We start from the raw sequence: 16,548 nt of genomic DNA, 5'->3' as shown, positions 1-16,548 counted from the left end.
TGTTGGTGCTACAGCATGTCGATACAGTCTGGGTCACTGGGAATCTTCAGCGGGGGGGGCACAGCGGCTCAAAACAGCCCAATCATTTCTGTGCCTTTTTTTTTTTCTGTGTGTGTGTGTGTGTGTGTGTGTGTGTGTGTGTGTGTGTGTGTGTGTGTGTGTGTGTGTGTTTTGCGGATACGGCGGTGGTTCGTCGTTACAGAGAAAATGATCAAGTAAACTTGTTATTTGTGTGTAATCTTAACGCGTGTTTTATGTAACTGTGTGTACGTCCGGAGTGCCCGCTTCGTCCTGCACGAGCGGTGCGTGACGAGGACCTGCGAAAACCCCTCGTTCACCGCGGTTTGACCTGAACTGTGTTCATCTAATTTAAGCCTTTTCTTTTTTCTTTTCTTTTTTTTTTTTTACTTTGTTCATTCCACTAGTACTGGTAGTGGTGAACAACGACAAAAAAGCGCTCACGGTGAATCCAGTAGCACTTGCAGTGGCTGTAGACAAACTGTAAAACGGGCTGACGCAGGAGACCTGTATCTAACGGTCTGTCCAGCCCTGCCAAACCTGTTACATTCCCTCTTATGTTCAGTGTGTCCTGCTCTTTGTATTCGTTCATTTCCCAGCGGAGGCACAACTGTATTTGTGTTCAAGACCAAATTGTGTGGAGCCGATTTTTTTTTTTTTTTTCTCCTATTTTTTATTAAAGAAACGTTAATTAAACATAGCGGAGTTTCTGAGTGAACTCGTGTCCCTGCATCCATTATGAGTTTGTATTGGCGGTGTGCGTCCTGTGGGGTCAGTTAGCCTGTTTCTTGTTCTGGGTTTATGCATTCTTTTTTTTTAAAAAACAGTTTTTGTTTTTTCCATGGAAATGTTAAATAAAATTTCACAAAAGATTTTTGTGTTGGGTGTTCTTTTTTGTCTGAGTGGAAAATGGTCATGGTGGAGAGGGGACCTAACTGCTGCAATTCAGTTTCTCATTAATGGTAGCATCACGGTACCAAAAGTAGCAAAACGGTAGCCATTCCGTTTCTTCAAAAAAGTGATTGTGATGGCTGGCGGTTACGAAAGTGACTCCATTTTACCATGACAAGTACGACGTAACGCTTGTTTCTTAGCCAGAGGATTTATTAAAACACACTAAACAAATACACAGAATACAAAGTAAAATTTGACCATGTTCACATTTTCCTTACCTTTGCTCTCGAGCAAACACTCGTAACTGTAACTCTGCGTCTGAACATTAATGCTCGTTAATTTCACTTTATTTTTTTTCCCCCCACTATGAACTTTCATACAACACATTTTTACATGCCATGTTTACATTTCTACAAAAAAAGTTAGCCTTGGCCAGGATCTTTTGGTAGCTTTTAAAGCCTTTGCCATTCATAATATATGTAGAATTAGACTGAAGCCTTCCTCTGTTATTCATACACAAACTTAACACTGCTTATCAGTGCAACACTCTGTTCAACGGGCTTCAGTTTGATTGCATTGCGTCATTTTCAAAGTTCCTTGCTTGGAGGAGGGGGAGGGGGGGGGGTTGCTGGTTTAAACCACCAGGGATCCAAAAGGAACTACTCTGTGTCAAAACACCGGTCGTTTTTGTTGTGAACCGTCAATTTCTAGTAGTGTGGACCCAGTCTTATTCGGGCCCTGATTTCTGATTTTTAATCCTCCACGTTAACATTTTCAACAAATCGCAGAATTCTTTAATCTTGGGCACTTTAAATACCTTTTTTTAAAAGACGTCTAGCTGTGAGACGAGTCTCCAGTTGCACATAAACGCAAACTAATATATAGAGTTGTAATATACTACCATGACACAGAGTAGTACCTTTAAAACTAGGTTTTGAGGGGGGGGGGGGGGGGGCAGGATCTTGCGGATTCATGCCACACGTGGGATCTCGATCTTAAGAGGGTCGATATTTGCTGTTGTCGCGACGACGGGCACATCCAATCAGGACGTGTGTGACAGCCATGGCCTTTAGATAAAGTGCTTTACAAGTGCATACATTCTGTGCACCGCTGCACTCCTGTACACACTGTAAGGAGGACACTAAGACGTAACGGTGAAGTCTGGCACTTCAGCGGTCCTCTGCGGTATTTACCCCACGATGTTACGAGAGAAAGTGCCTTCGAGTGATTATGACTGACTTCAGAGTGTCGGCTTGCAAAAACAAAAAAAATACAATTGTTATCGGGTACGCGATGTTTCCTGACGATTGGTCTGCATTTGTGTATTCCTTTTCAGTTCAACACTTAGTGTCCGAGAACAGGACATGAACTGTTCAGCCATTGTTTTCGTTAGTTTTTTCAGTTACACATCAACGTTTTACAGAATTACTGCACCAGAAAACAAGAACAAGAACCTTTAACTCGCAGTATCCAAGTCTTTGGGAAAACAAATGAAGGGAAACCAAACTGTGGGTGAGATGACTGGAGTGATACAATCAAACGCATACATTCAAGAAACGTAAATAACAATCCCAGAACATTTCAGTAATGGGTAAATTCAATTTGACCATGATATGAGGGCTTTTCACATTTCATTGACAGAACACACAAAACTCTGCAGAATCAGCAGGTAACACCGTTGTCAAGATGTTTGACCCCTATCCCATAAGGTCACAGAAAACAGACATTACAGAACGCTCGCATTGGCTTTCAACCAATGAGATTACAGCCTTACTTCTCCGCCACACTGGTCTGACACATCGCGTTGTCATGACCACAGTGCAAAGACGGCACAACTGGAGGATCGTGAGGTCTGCAACTCGGTGCTTTCCTGCTGCTTTTAATCTCTCTAAAACTCCATTAGCGGGCGGGGGCTAGCCTAGCCCAAAAACATAATAACCCGGTTGAATAACGCAGCCCACAAGGATCTGGGCTAAGAAACACTGAAACTCGGGAAATATGCATGATTTCCCGTCAAATTACACAATATAGCTTGCCTTAATTCACAATTTTATATACAAACATAAAAACAGTACAAGGCAGTGTCCCACAGTTAGCTATGAGCCGATGTGAGGACACTGAAGCGAACTGGCCCTGGAAAACATTCTCCTATGCAAGGATCCTGGGTTATGAGAGAACTGCATTCTGAGATAATTAATACTACATCTTTCAGTGAGTGCTGGACTGCGTCGGATAAACTTCATGTTAAAGCGTTTTCCTAAACTGTCGTGTTTTTACCAAGTCGCCAGCATTCACTTCGCACACATTGTGCTTTCACGCAGAATTGTTCATCAACATTCTATAACGGAAAAGGTCCCGTTTGGTTCAATCCAAAAAGAACCTTTCCATGGCAACGAAAAAGGGATTCTGCCTCTACCACTAAGTAGCATGTGACATGATTTCTCCGATTTAAGGACACATTTGGTCACCAACTCTCATCTACCTGTCCATCTCAGGGACAAACATTCTCTTCAAACAGACAGACGGTCGAAAAACATGATAACCTTTACCATATCAACATCAGAACTTCAGGTTTTGGTATTTATACATTTCAGCATTATACCTATTTTGTCAGTAAAGGTATGGTAGTGTATTATAGCATATTTAGTCACGAAAGGTGTGTAATACTAGTGTAATACTAGAGCCAGCAGACATTTTGCTACTGATATTCTCAGCTCTCCGTAGAGCAGAATCCAGCGGTTTAGCAACAGAAAATTAGCAGCTTTTCCATCTCCACACTCGTTTTAAAATCATATTGAAAGAGGGAAACCCTTCTGCAGACCAACTCTGTAGCTTAGTTCGGGGAGTATTAATGAGGATTAATGAATGGAACGGGAGAGGCATTACAAATGCGCAAGGTATCGGCCACAAACACTCTCGACCGTAGCACCGCAACGGGCTTTGAGAAAAAGGTACATTTCTTTTTTTTACAAGGTCCCTCGCTACTTCTCCAAACCCTTTCCCCCCCCGCAATTCTTCTTATTTTATTTGTACATTGAGTCATTCATTTAGTCTAATTCAGTAAACAATGCTAAATAAAGTGCAGTCTCTGCAAATATGCACATGTAAGAGCTCCTATCAGCGCAGTGCCTACATACAGCATCGGGCCTGTGCGTTTATGGAGAAGCAGACGCAAAAGAAGGAATGTATCAATGTTGCCCGTGACTCCTGCACAAGGGAACGTGTGCTTCCTCATGCGTCCACTGGAGGGCAATCTCACAACGCCTTCAATTCCAGTATACTGATTGGACATAAAATTGCAATGTAAAAAATAAAAAATACACATAGGGTGCATACTCACTGCACTCCCAGCCAGCGGACTCCGTTTCCCATGATGCTCTGCTTTTAAGCGTCAGCGCTGTTGAAATAGAGAGGACGGAGGCGGACCAATCCGCTGCTCCGCTGATTATGGGGGTGGTGTCAGCACAGTCCCTTCCCAGCGTCCTCAGCAGTGCGGAGTTCCGCGATTCGCTGGCCAGCGGGGAGGAGGAGAGCCTCAGCAGTGTGGAGTTCCGTGATTCGCTGGCCAGCGGAGAGGAGGAGGACAGCCTCAGCAGTGTGGAGTTCCGTGATTCGCTGGCCAGCGGAGAGGAGGAGGAGAGCCTCAGCAGTGTGGAGTTCCGTGATTCGCTGGCCAGCGGGGAGGAGGACAAAGCCTCGATGGGCTTGGCTGTGTTCCTGTCGAAGCACGGCACCCTCGCGGCAGACATCACGGCCGATGACGGCAACAACGAAAAAAAATAAAAATAAAAACGCCGGTCCTTAACGGCTGCTTGTGAGAAAGGGGAATTCCATGCCTCTTCCACTGCCAATCGGACAGTGTGACCACCCTCTTTTCTCTCTGTCTCTCTCTCTCTCTCTCTCTCTGTCTCTCTCTCTCTCTCTTTCCACTCCAAGGTCAGTCCAGCCTGTGAGCTAACCCACGCCCTGACCCCCCCCCCCCACCACCCCCAACACACCCCCCGACCCCCCCAAACCCGCAGCTCAAAGCAAACACCCACACACACTGCACTGTATGAAGCCTATGTACAGACCCCCCCCCCCCCCCCACGGTTCCTCCCCGAGAGAGAGAGAGAGAGAGAGGGACAGGGGTGGGGGTGAAATTACAGTCGATAAGATATATATACATACATATTCGTAATATTAATAAATTCCAGTTCGGTTCCAGTTCAACGTTGGTTGGGGTTGGGGTTTGGGGCGGACGGGGTCTAGTCCTCGATACAGATGACATCAGAGGCCTTCCCGCCCTTCAGTTCGCTGGCGGTGAGCTCCTTCAGCGGGTCGGCGGACTTCAGGTCCAGGTGGCTTGACGGGGGAGGGGGGCCGTTCGTGGAAACTGGGAGGAATCGGAACGGAGAGAAGTGTACTGAAGTGTGCGTGCAAAACAGCATTCGTCACAGAACAGACACAGCAGGCTGGCTAAGAGCCCGTCCACACCAATAACTACAGCTATACTGTCGCTATAATTTCACTGTAACTATAATGATAGCGATGTGGGCATCCACACCGATGAACGAGAACGTTCTGAAATAAGTCTCTCGGCTACATCAATCGGTTACATGACACCCTGTAAATTCGGCTGGATTTTGATTGGCTGTCAAGTGTTTTTTATCGTTCATGCAGCTGGAAAAGCGTTGCTCTGAAAATGATCCCAACGATATCGGCTGTCACTGTCGTTGGTGTTATACTCATAGTCATAGTAGTGTGGACTCTGCCATTATTTTTATAGTTATATAGCTATGGCTATAGTTCTTGGTGTGGACAGGCCTTATGGCAATCACCGAACACACACAGCAAGGAAAGGGGCACAGAACACACACACAGCAGGCAGGACTCGACAGGGAAAGAGGCACAGAACCGACACACAGCAGGCAGGATGAGACAGGGGCACAGAACACACACACACAGCAGGGAGGGTAAGACAGGAATAAGGGGGCATTTTGCCCCTCTCACCGCTGATGTAGGGTCCCAGGGGCATCTGGCTGTAGTTGACGATGCTCCCGCCCCCCGGTCCACGGAAGCCGCCCCCGAAACCGCTGCTGTACATCTGGGAGCAGCCGAACGAGCCCTGGGGGAACGGCTGGAGCAACAACGAGCTTTCATTAAAACCCAGAGCCTCGTCTAAACTCTCCCTGCCTCAAACACACACTTCAGCCACTCAGCACACTCCACAGAAACCATCTACAGCAGCTCACTGAAGCAGCTCGGGTTAACAACCTGGCTCAAGGGTACAGCAGCAAGGTGTTCCACCTGGGAATCCAACCTACAGCCTCCCAGTAAGCACTAACCACACTTCCACTTACTTCATCTCACTTGGATGTACAACCTGAATGCATACACATAGAAACACACACACACACACACACAAACACATTTCTCTCAGATAGTACATCTGATAGTATAACATCGCTATAACATCTGAACAGTTTTCAGAAGTTAAAAGCTTCATACTGGTTCATACCAATGCTACTGAAACTGTAAGATCAAACCCCTCTGCTGCTTGTTTTGAAACAGCTGGTAGCTGGTTGACCAGTTCAGACCAGCTCCCAGCGTGACATGGTTTTCCCAGCTCAAACTATGTTTTGAAACAGCACTAGCACTAGCTGGTTGACCAGATCCATACCCATTGCATTACATTACGTGGCATTTAGCAGATGCTCTTATCCAGAGCGACGTACAACAAAGTGCAAATCAATCACAAGAACAAGTGCAAAAGTAGACCTGAGAGGACAGTACAGTTCCGAGTCCTAGTGTAAACATACAGAAATTCAGAACCCTTGAAGAGTACAATCAGCTTTCAAACTAGCATACCACTGTTGGCAGCTAGAATACAACAACAGCCAATAAAAACAACAATACCTATACAAGTAACGATATCTATACATAAGTGCCATTACGGTCTAAGGCTAATCACAGTGCCACACCCAGCTAGACCAGCATTATGACTAGCTTGACCATGCTGGTTGACCAGCTCATATCCAGCTAAACCAGCTTAGTGACCAGCTTGGCCAGCTCAATTTTCAATTTCCGCGAAGGAGCTGTATGGTGCGGCAGGAAGGAGCCGCGTGGCGCAGCAGGAAGTGGCGGTCGCCGTGGAGACAGACCTGCTGGGGCGGCGGCTCGTTGCCGCGGTTGGTCAGGCGGCTCAGGATGCTGCGCTCGGACATCTGCAGCCGCGCGGCGACCGGCGGGATCCGCGACAGCATGGAGGGCAGCCGCGTCACGTCCGCCTTCATGTCGCTCAGCAGCTCCTCCAGCTGGTTCAGCACTGCAACAGCACCCGGGCGCCGAGAATTAGCATTAGCACAAATACTCACTGCCACAGCACCCGGGCGCAGAGAATTAGCATTAGCACAAACACTCACTGCAACAGCACCCGGGCGCAGAGAATTAGCATTAGCACAAACACTCACTGAATTAGCATTAGCACAAACACTCACTGCAACAGCACCCGGGCGCGGAGAATTAGCATTAGCACAAACACTCACTGCAACAGCACCCGGGCGCAGAGAATTAGCATTAGCACAAACACTCACTGCAACAGCACCCGGGTGGGGCGAGTTAGCATTAGCACAAACACTCACTGAATTAGCATTAGCACAAACACTCACTGCAACAGCACCCGGGCGGGGTGAGTTAGTATTAACACAAACACTCACTGCAACAGCACCCGGGCACGGAGAATTAGCATTAGCACAAACACTCACTGCAACAGCACCCGGGCGCGGAGAATTAGCAATAGCACAAACACTCACTGCAACAGCACCCGAGCGCGGAGAATTAGCATTAGCACAAACTCTCACTGCAACAGCACCCGGCGGGGTGAGTTAGCATTAGCACAAACCCTCACTGAATTAGCATTAGCACAAACACTCACTGCAACAGCACCCGTGCGCGAAGAATTAGCATTAGCATTAGCATTAGCACAGACACAAACACTCACTGCAACACGGTCCACTTGTCTGACACGAGCTACAGCAACACCTCACACCTGTCTTAGGTTGTCCTTTTTTCTTTTTGTGTTTTTGTTTGGGGCAGCCCGTAGCCTCGTGGCTGAGGTGCATGAGTGGGACCTGGAGGGTTGGCGGTTCCAGCCCCAGAGTCGCCACAGTAAGATCAGTGAAAATGTTGGAGTCATGACATAACCCCAGGGGGGGGATTGTCCCGCTTCGTCTAATGAACCGCAAGTCGATTTGGATAAAAGCATCAGCTAAATAAGCGTAATATAACGTCTGCAATGTAACTGCAGCTCTAAAGGACATTAGGCTACTGGGCGGGGGGGGGGGGGGGGGGCATTAACAGAGCGTTGCTGCAAGAGAGCATGCACGCTCAGTCAACCTACCCTGTATAAATAAATGTTAACAATAAAAAAAATATATATATCATTTTTGAATCTTGTGTATGTGTTCCCTAGTGAAAGGCGCTGTGCAAGTGCAGTTATTGGAGCCAGACCTTTGTGCAGCACTGCGTTGGCGGGTTTGTTCCCGGCGAGCGACTCCTTGGAGAGGTGCTGGTGCGACTCGGCCAGGCACTCCACCTCCGCGAAGCGGGCGTTCAGCGCCATGGCGGGGTGGCTGGGGTCCTGGCTCATGTTCAGATACGCCGCCCGCCTCAACTGCTCCTCTATCACCAGAGCCTGCTCCAACAGCTACGGGTACAGAGGGAGGGAGAGAGGGAGAGAGAGAGAGAGAGGGAGGGAGAGAGGGAGCGAAGGAGAGAAACAGGGAGGAAGAAAGAGAAATAGAGAGGGGGATGGAGGGAGAGAGGGGGAGAGAGGGACAGAGGGAGAGGTAGGGAGATGAGGAGATGTGAAAGGGAGGACCATTGAAAAAAGGGAGGAAATATAAGCAGAGAAAGAGAGGGAGAAGGAGGAAGAGAGAAGAAGTAGATGAACATATGACATTTCCAATTCCTATCCTTCCCATGCCACCCTTTATCTGTAACCTCTCCACTCTAAAAAAAAGATCCTCTGACTTTTGAACACCCTCTAAAATCCCCACTGACCCACTGCACGCTCATCCCTCACTCCTGCCAGTCTCACGGACCTTGAAGCGGCGAGCCAGGAACTTGTTCTTCATCTCCAGGTAGTTGCCCTTGTGCACCTCGCTCTTGAAGGGCTCGTTCAGGATGGTGTAGCGCGGGTCGTTCTGGATGTCCTGCCAGCGGGCGTAACCGTGCCTGGAGGGGGGCGACCGGGTCAAGGACAATGACCGGGTGGGGACCCTTCAGAGAGAGGTTTAAAAAGCGGGACCGCGACCAACCGACGCCCCACATGGGGCGATAAAAGGATACGTGACGATGCCGGCCAGGAGCCAGTAGTCGTGGCGACGGTGCCAGATGTCGTGCATCTTCCCCGAGGTCACGGCTGCTCGCTCCTCGTTCTGCCACAGGGTGTGGAGCTCTGTGAACACAGCGAAACCAGTCAGAACTAGTGTTTGGAGCTCTGTGAATACAGCAAAACGAGTCAGAACTAATGTTTAGAGCTCTGTGAATACAGCAAAACGAGGCAGAACTAGTGTTTGGAGCTCTGTGAATACAGCAAAATGAGTCAGAACTAATGTTTAGAGCTCTGTGAATACAACAAAATGAGTCATAACTAGTGTTTGGAGCTCTGTGAATATAGCAAAATGAGTTAGAACTAGTGTTTGGAGCTGTGTGAAAATGAGTCAGAACCGGGGTGTGGAGCTCTGTGAATACAACGAAACACACACACAGACAGCTAGTTTCACCCATGTGCAAGTGTACAGACCAACCCCCCCGCCCACAACCACAGAGCTAGTCTTACCTGCGCAGGTGTAGAGCCGCCCCCATACACCCACACACAGTCTCAGGTGTACACCCCCCCCCCCCCCCCCATACACCCACACACAGTGAGTCTCAGGTGTCCCCCCCCCCCATACACCCACACACAGTGAGTCTCAGGTGTCCCCCCCCCCCCCCATACACCCACACACAGTTAGTCTCAGGTGTATACACCCACACAGTTAGTCTCAGGTGTACACCCCCCTGCACTCAGAGCCCAGGTGTTCAGGTGCAGCAGTCCTCTCTCACCTGTGAACCCGCCATCGGCGATGTTGAACATGAACTTCATCTTGCTGTTCTTGTCATCCTTCCTGCCCTCCTCCAAGTCATCCCTTGTTTCTTTATCTCCGTTCAGCTGGCTGTCAGGAATGTCCTCGCCCTTCGTGTCCTCAGCAGGCACTGTGGGGAACACAAGACTCCACAAATTATAATTATATTACTGTACTGGAACTGAGTTACACACAAATATGCTGGGTCAAACTATTCTTTTAAAAATAATGAACAACTACCGCCATATCAGAAAGTAATTATTCAAAGTGTGTTAAATACTATTTGTAAATAATTTAAGATGAGAATACTGAGCCAAGAAAGGAACACATACCTATTATTAATATTCATGAAGTAGTATATACATTGAATATATTGTATATGAATACATCCACATGAATACATCCACAAGAACTAAGTGTTACTACTCGAGGCCCACTAGCAGCGTTGTGAAGGATTTTTTATTCATCCTGGTCAAAGTGTAACTCTCTCTTTCACAGTGGTCAGAGCCTGACCCCATTCCTTCTTTCTCATGTCCGTACTGACCTGGGTTGGGCTCCTTCTCCTCTGTTTTCACAGGAGTGGGAGTTCTCTCCTCCTTCTCTGGGACTCTCTCCGTCTCTGCGCCCGTCTCCCCTGGGGACCACAACGCACAGGTACACCGTTAGAGAGAACTGTGTCTAAGGCCCACACACATCAGCATTCTCTTCCAGGTTTTAGTGTCTAAAACTCCCATAAAACGTTCACAAAGAGCAGTGACGTAGGTTTGTTGAAAAGTCCCTCACCCCGCCCCCACTCCCCCTCCACCTCCTGTGGTCAGCTCTCTGCGTTAAAATTTAGCAAAGTCATCTGGTAATTATGCAAGAATATATACGTCATGTGGGAAAACATTTTACAAGCAGCACAGAAAAATAGTTCTAACTAAATTACTTGACTTGGATCAGTATGGAACACAAATTGAAAGGATTATATTAAAAGCTCAAAAACCCGACAAAAATTAATGTGGGCCTTTAAAGCCATGACCCATCTTTGAGAAGTTCCTCTCCAGAGCCCAGAGTTAAACATAAACATGTACTAGCACCAGCCAAGCCACCCAATCAGAGAGAGCTCAGCTCTGGATGCAGCCAATCCCAGGCCGTGGTGTTGGTGGGTCAGGTGAAATCAGGCCCTAAGGCTCACCTTTGGGCGTAGGCTGCTCGCTGGCTGTTTCAGCCTTATCAGACTCCTCTGCCTGCCTCTCCTCTGGGGCTCCCTCCTTCCCCTCCACACCGTCAGGGAGCTTCTCCCCCACCGGGGACGACTCCATACTGCAGGGAGCCTGCGGAGGGAGGGAGGGAGAGAAGGGGAGAGTGAGTGAATGAGAGAGAGAGAGAGAGGAGACACAGAGAGGGACAGAGTAAGAGACAGAGAGGCAGAAAGAGGGAGACAGAGATAGAGAGGGAAGGAGAAAGAGAGAAAGAGGAAGGGACACAGGAGATCAGAGAAAGATGGAGAGAGGCAGGGAGAGGAAGAGAGAGTGACAGTGAAGGAGGAGAGAGAGGGAGTGAGGAACAGAGAGAGGGGGTGGACAGGCCACACACCTCAGGTTCAGGGGGCTTCTTGCTGTCCTGCTCTGCTGGGTCTTTGTCTTCTGAGGGCCCGGAGACGGCGTCCATCTTATCTGCACAAAATAACATTACACATACCTCAGTGTGTCCAGTCCCACTACACAGTGCTGTTAGACTGACTGCAGACGTGGCACTGTCGTAAAGTACCAAATTAGTGTACGGCACTGCTCTGTACAGAGTATAGAGTTAGCACACAGCACTGTTCTACAGTAGCCTACAGAGTTAGCACATAGCAATGTTCTTCAGTACAGAGTGAGAACACTGAACTGTTCTACAGTATAAAGTGGAAGGCTAAAGCTCTACAGTACAGAATTAGCATCTGCTAATGCGCTACAGTACAGAGTTAGCGGAATGCTAATGCTCTACAGTACAGAGTTAGCGGAATGCTAATGCTCTACAGTGCAGAGTTAGCGGAATGCTACTGTACAGGGTTAGAGGAATGCTAATGTTCTACAGTACAGAGTTAGTATCTGCTAATGCTCTACAGTACAGAGTTAGCGGAATGCTAATGCTCTACAGTACAGAGTTAGCGGAATGCTAATGCTCTACAGTGCAGAGTTAGCGGAATGCTAATGCTCTACAGTACACAGTTAGCAGAATGCTAATGCTCGACAGTACAGAGTTAGCGGAATGCTAATGCTCTACAGTACAGTTAGCGCATTGCTAGTGCTCTACAGTACAGAGTTAGCGCATTGCACTAGCGCGGCGCGCTCTCACCTGGGGGCACTGGGGTCCCTGGCTGAGTGACAGCAGGACTGGCTGGGACAGGGGTGTTGGGGTCAGAGGACAAACTCTCCGTCAGCTTCTTCAGCTCCAGTCCCTCCGGGACCACGCCAGGGTTACTGTACTTCCCATTCACCAGCTCAAACTCCTGTACCTGCACACAGACAGAACCACAGACACACAGCCAAACAGGCAGAACCACAAACACACAGACAGAGAGAGACAAAGACAGACACAAAGACAGAACAACAGACGGAGACAAAAAGGAAAAAACATTAAATTTTAGGTAAAGAGGTACATTTTTTTTACACATTTTTACAGATTGAATTTCTTTTCATTAGCCTGCATGCCAGTGGTCCTCACCCCTGGTCTCGGAGAGTCATAGGATGTGCCGGCTTTTGTTTTTGCCTCAATAGCAGCAACCAATTCAGACCCAAGAAACCAGGTGAGGTGAATTAACAGCGTAATCGACTGCTTCAATTGATCAGTTAAGCGCTGAGCAACAATGAAAGCCAGCGCACCCTGCGGCTCTCCAGGACCAGGCGAGAGGAACCACTGCTGTATGCAGTAAACACAGAGGGCTGTGTGTAGTTTTCGAAGCAGCGCTCTTTCACAGGATGCGGGAGGGACGTGCGGGGTACCTTCTTGCGGACGAGCGACATGACCCCGATTCGGGTGAGCACGTGCTGGCGGGACAGCCCCTCTCGCGGGACGCCGTCTGCGAAGGTCTCCGCCCCGTCGGCCCCCGGCTCACAGAGGTGCCGCATGAAGAGGGAGACGTAGGCCCTGCAGAGACCAGCAGGGGGAGCCATTTCACCTCTCACAAACGCCACGCGCAGACAAATCCAGTCCTGTGTTAAAACTACAATTCCCAACATGCAACAGGCAAACTCTACTTCCTGGAAAAATGCAGGATGGCACACAGTGCGACAGGCTGGGAGTGAAATTCACATCACTGTGACGTAGCAACAGCGTGGTGCACTACGGAAACAGGCTTATAAACAGGAGGTTGCAAGTTTGAATCCTTAGTGTGGCACTGTTTTTGCCCTAAGAGTCCAGAATCTCTTCAGCTGCACCCTGTCCTTTCATTACTTTACATTACAGTTATTTAGCTCACACTTATCCACAGCAACTGACAGCTGATTTGACTAAGCAGGGGCCAATCTCCAATCTCCCTGGTGAAATGGTGGGGTTAAGGGCCTTGAGGCCCAACAGCTGAACTTATTTTATAGTGGTTACACTGGGGAACCACCGACCTTCTGGGTCCCAGTTGAGCAACTTAGCCGCTAGGCCGTCAGAGGGGACGTAGAGAGTGCAGGGTACACACTGTGTCACACGCGCGCGGGGCCGACACACACACACGCGCAGGGCCGACACACACACACGTGGGGCCTGGACAGGGGCGTACCTGAACTCCTTCTCGCTCTTCCCCCGCAGGTCTCTCACCAGCCAATGGGAGTTGAAGGCGTCCTGAGGGGGCATGCCCCAGCGCATGATGGCGTTCAGGAAGGCCTTCCGCTGACGGGCGTTGAACCCCAGCACCTGGTACACGCACACACACACACACACACACACACACACACACACACACATACACACACACACACACACATACAACCCCCATCAGCATTGTACACACACACACACACACACACACACACACACGCACACAAACACACAAATATACAACCGTCAGCATTATATACACACACACACACACACAACACCATCAGCATTACACACACACACACACACACACACATACACACACACACACACACATACACACACACACACACACACACACACAAACACACAAATATACAACCGTCAGCATTATATACACACACACACACACACACATACATACATACACACACACACACACACACTCACACACACACACACACACACACACAAACACACAAACACACAAACACACACACAGCTGTCAACAATACACACACTCACACATACACAACCATCAGCAATACGCACACCCACAGATACACACAGATACAGACACAGAGCTCACACAATGTTCAACACACTCGCTCGCTCGCTCGCTCACTCACTCACACACACACACACACACACACACACACACACACACACTCACCTCGATGTTGCCCCCGACGCGGGCCAGCAGGGGTGGGAGGGGCTTGTCACGGTCGCTGCGCAGCTGTCTCCGGGACTGCCGACGCCCCCCTACGGAACACGAGTGAGTCTCGCGCCAAAGATGGTGAAGGAACAACGATGCCAATATCAACTACCAGCTCCTATCCTGCTTTAACCTGGCTGTACGAGAGGCTGGGAAGTGCCAGGAGCATGCGTAGTTACGCAAGTCCAATGTTCCTCACTGAGAAAAGGCAGGCTAAGCATTCAATTTCAACACACTGCGTCTGTGCGATGGTGAACAACTGCGAGATAAATAGCTTTTTTATCGATGTCAATGAGCAAATAAACCTTCTATTTACTACCTTACAATCTCCAACGACTCCTGTGAACCCAATAAGGAGTCAAAAAGTTTGCCTCGACAGCTCATCTTAAGAAACCTTCCCACAGGGACCCATTGTAAAAACAGCGCGCAGATCTGCATAAGCAGACTCAAGCACGGGGCAATCTGGCCTCTAGGTTGGACCTCTCTCTATTATGTGGTTCTCTCTCTGCTTGCGCCCCGGGGCCGAACCGGAAATGATAGAACTCAAACATTACATCACATTACATTACATTACATTACATTAATGGCATTTGGCAGACGCTCTTATCCAGAGCGACATACAGTGGGACTAAGCAGGAGACAGCCCTCCACTGGAGCAATGCGGGGTTAAGGGCCTTGCTCAAGGGCCCAACGGCTGTGCGGATCTTATTGTGGCTACACCGGGGATCGAGCCACCGACCTTGCGGGTCCCAGTCATGTACCTTAACCGCTACACTACGGCCCCTCCCCGCCCCGCCCGGCCCCGCCCCGCCCCGCCAGCGCGGCACACCCACCTTCAGGCCGCTCCTCGAAGTCTTCGTCCTCGTCTTCAGAGCCCACAGAGTACTCGGACTGATTGTCTGAAAGGTCGTCCTGCCACTCTGAGCCACGGTCCAGAGAGAAACAGCACAGTGCATTCGCTTCAACTTCCACCCCCCCCCACCCCCCTCCCTCCTACCTCTACCTGCCACCCCCCCCCTGACTGCGCTGCGGGACCCTCGTACCCCCCCCCGCCCCCCTCCCCCAACCCCATGCACCCCTCATCTCCCATGAGCCCTTGCAGCGGTTAGCATGTCTGGCACACTGGGGGCGATCAGGCCTACTGTTGCACTGTTGCTATTGTTGGAGAATATGACATTGCTTGGAGCAGTGTTGCTAGCACCCGTTTTGATTTTGTCAGCGTATTGTGTTGTGAGCCGTTAATAAGCGTATGTCAGATCAACGTGCTCTCAGACGTCACCTGAGCAACGCTAAATGTAGCCTGGAACAGAGAGATAGATTAGGAAGCCAGGGGCCCAGAGCCCTAGATTCAGGGTCAGGTTAATTAGAATTAAGCGGGAAAACTAGGCTAAATTAGTGCAGGAGACACGGCGCCGAGCATTTACAGGAACAGGTCACGGTTAATTACATCACTCCACGTCAATGTGACATCACGTTACATCAGTGGCATGTCAGAAAGGCACACAGGCCCCTGCATTCATTTAGCACAGCTGACCGCCCGTTTCACACACAGGTCCCTGTATGTCATATCCTCACAGTGCTAGCTGCACGCTGAAACCCTTTACGGTCTCACGGTGTTCTGAATTTTCCTTCCCTTTGACAGCGCTTCACAAGTATTTGTCAGCTGCTCGCACCTCCTAAAAATAAAACAACTTTCACTTCTTCAGCTTCAAACTTAAAGTCACTCTCATTCCCTTCTTCTACGATATCCTGACACGGGGCGAGACCCGGCCGGACGTTTCCGGCATGCCAGACGTCCTCACCGTTGCAGAGGGTCCTCTGAACACAGACCCCGGGCCTTGTGCTAAACACAGAGAGCTACAGTGTTAAGCGTAGCGTCGTAAAGGCTCGGAAAGGTCCACAGCAGCGTGACTGAACATAGCGTACGGCAGAGACACTCAAATCTGGCCCTCGGGATCAGCGGTACTGCTGATTTTCTCTCCCGCCTTATCGTCCAATGATGTCAGTTCTTGGCCGGAGATTACACTCCCTAGAGCG

General features: G+C 49.3%; 1 protein-coding gene across 1 annotated transcript in view; it reads right to left on the bottom strand.

The window, feature by feature from the left end:
- Positions 1-4,936: 4,936 nt before the first annotated feature.
- The window catches only part of chd5 (chromodomain helicase DNA binding protein 5), a 60,713-nt gene continuing 49,101 nt past the window's right edge, over positions 4,937-16,548 (bottom strand). The window contains exons 26-40 of the mRNA XM_061257701.1: positions 15,345-15,431; positions 14,470-14,558; positions 13,759-13,892; positions 12,992-13,136; positions 12,345-12,504; positions 11,601-11,680; positions 11,200-11,338; positions 10,567-10,656; positions 10,003-10,152; positions 9,244-9,352; positions 8,997-9,129; positions 8,404-8,599; positions 7,056-7,219; positions 5,905-6,031; positions 4,937-5,287 (exon numbers count right to left, since the gene is read on the bottom strand). Of these exons, the coding sequence (XP_061113685.1) occupies positions 5,160-5,287; positions 5,905-6,031; positions 7,056-7,219; positions 8,404-8,599; positions 8,997-9,129; positions 9,244-9,352; positions 10,003-10,152; positions 10,567-10,656; positions 11,200-11,338; positions 11,601-11,680; positions 12,345-12,504; positions 12,992-13,136; positions 13,759-13,892; positions 14,470-14,558; positions 15,345-15,431 (1,931 nt within the window). The 3' untranslated portion in view covers positions 4,937-5,159. The remainder of the gene's footprint in view (positions 5,288-5,904; positions 6,032-7,055; positions 7,220-8,403; positions 8,600-8,996; positions 9,130-9,243; positions 9,353-10,002; positions 10,153-10,566; positions 10,657-11,199; positions 11,339-11,600; positions 11,681-12,344; positions 12,505-12,991; positions 13,137-13,758; positions 13,893-14,469; positions 14,559-15,344; positions 15,432-16,548) is intronic.

The sequence above is a fragment of the Conger conger genome, chromosome 10 (assembly GCF_963514075.1).
Source record: "Conger conger chromosome 10, fConCon1.1, whole genome shotgun sequence".
In the NCBI taxonomy this organism is placed as follows: domain Eukaryota; kingdom Metazoa; phylum Chordata; class Actinopteri; order Anguilliformes; family Congridae; genus Conger; species Conger conger.
The sequence above is the reverse complement of the archived record's forward strand: the minus strand, read 5'-3'. Positions and strand labels throughout refer to the sequence as shown.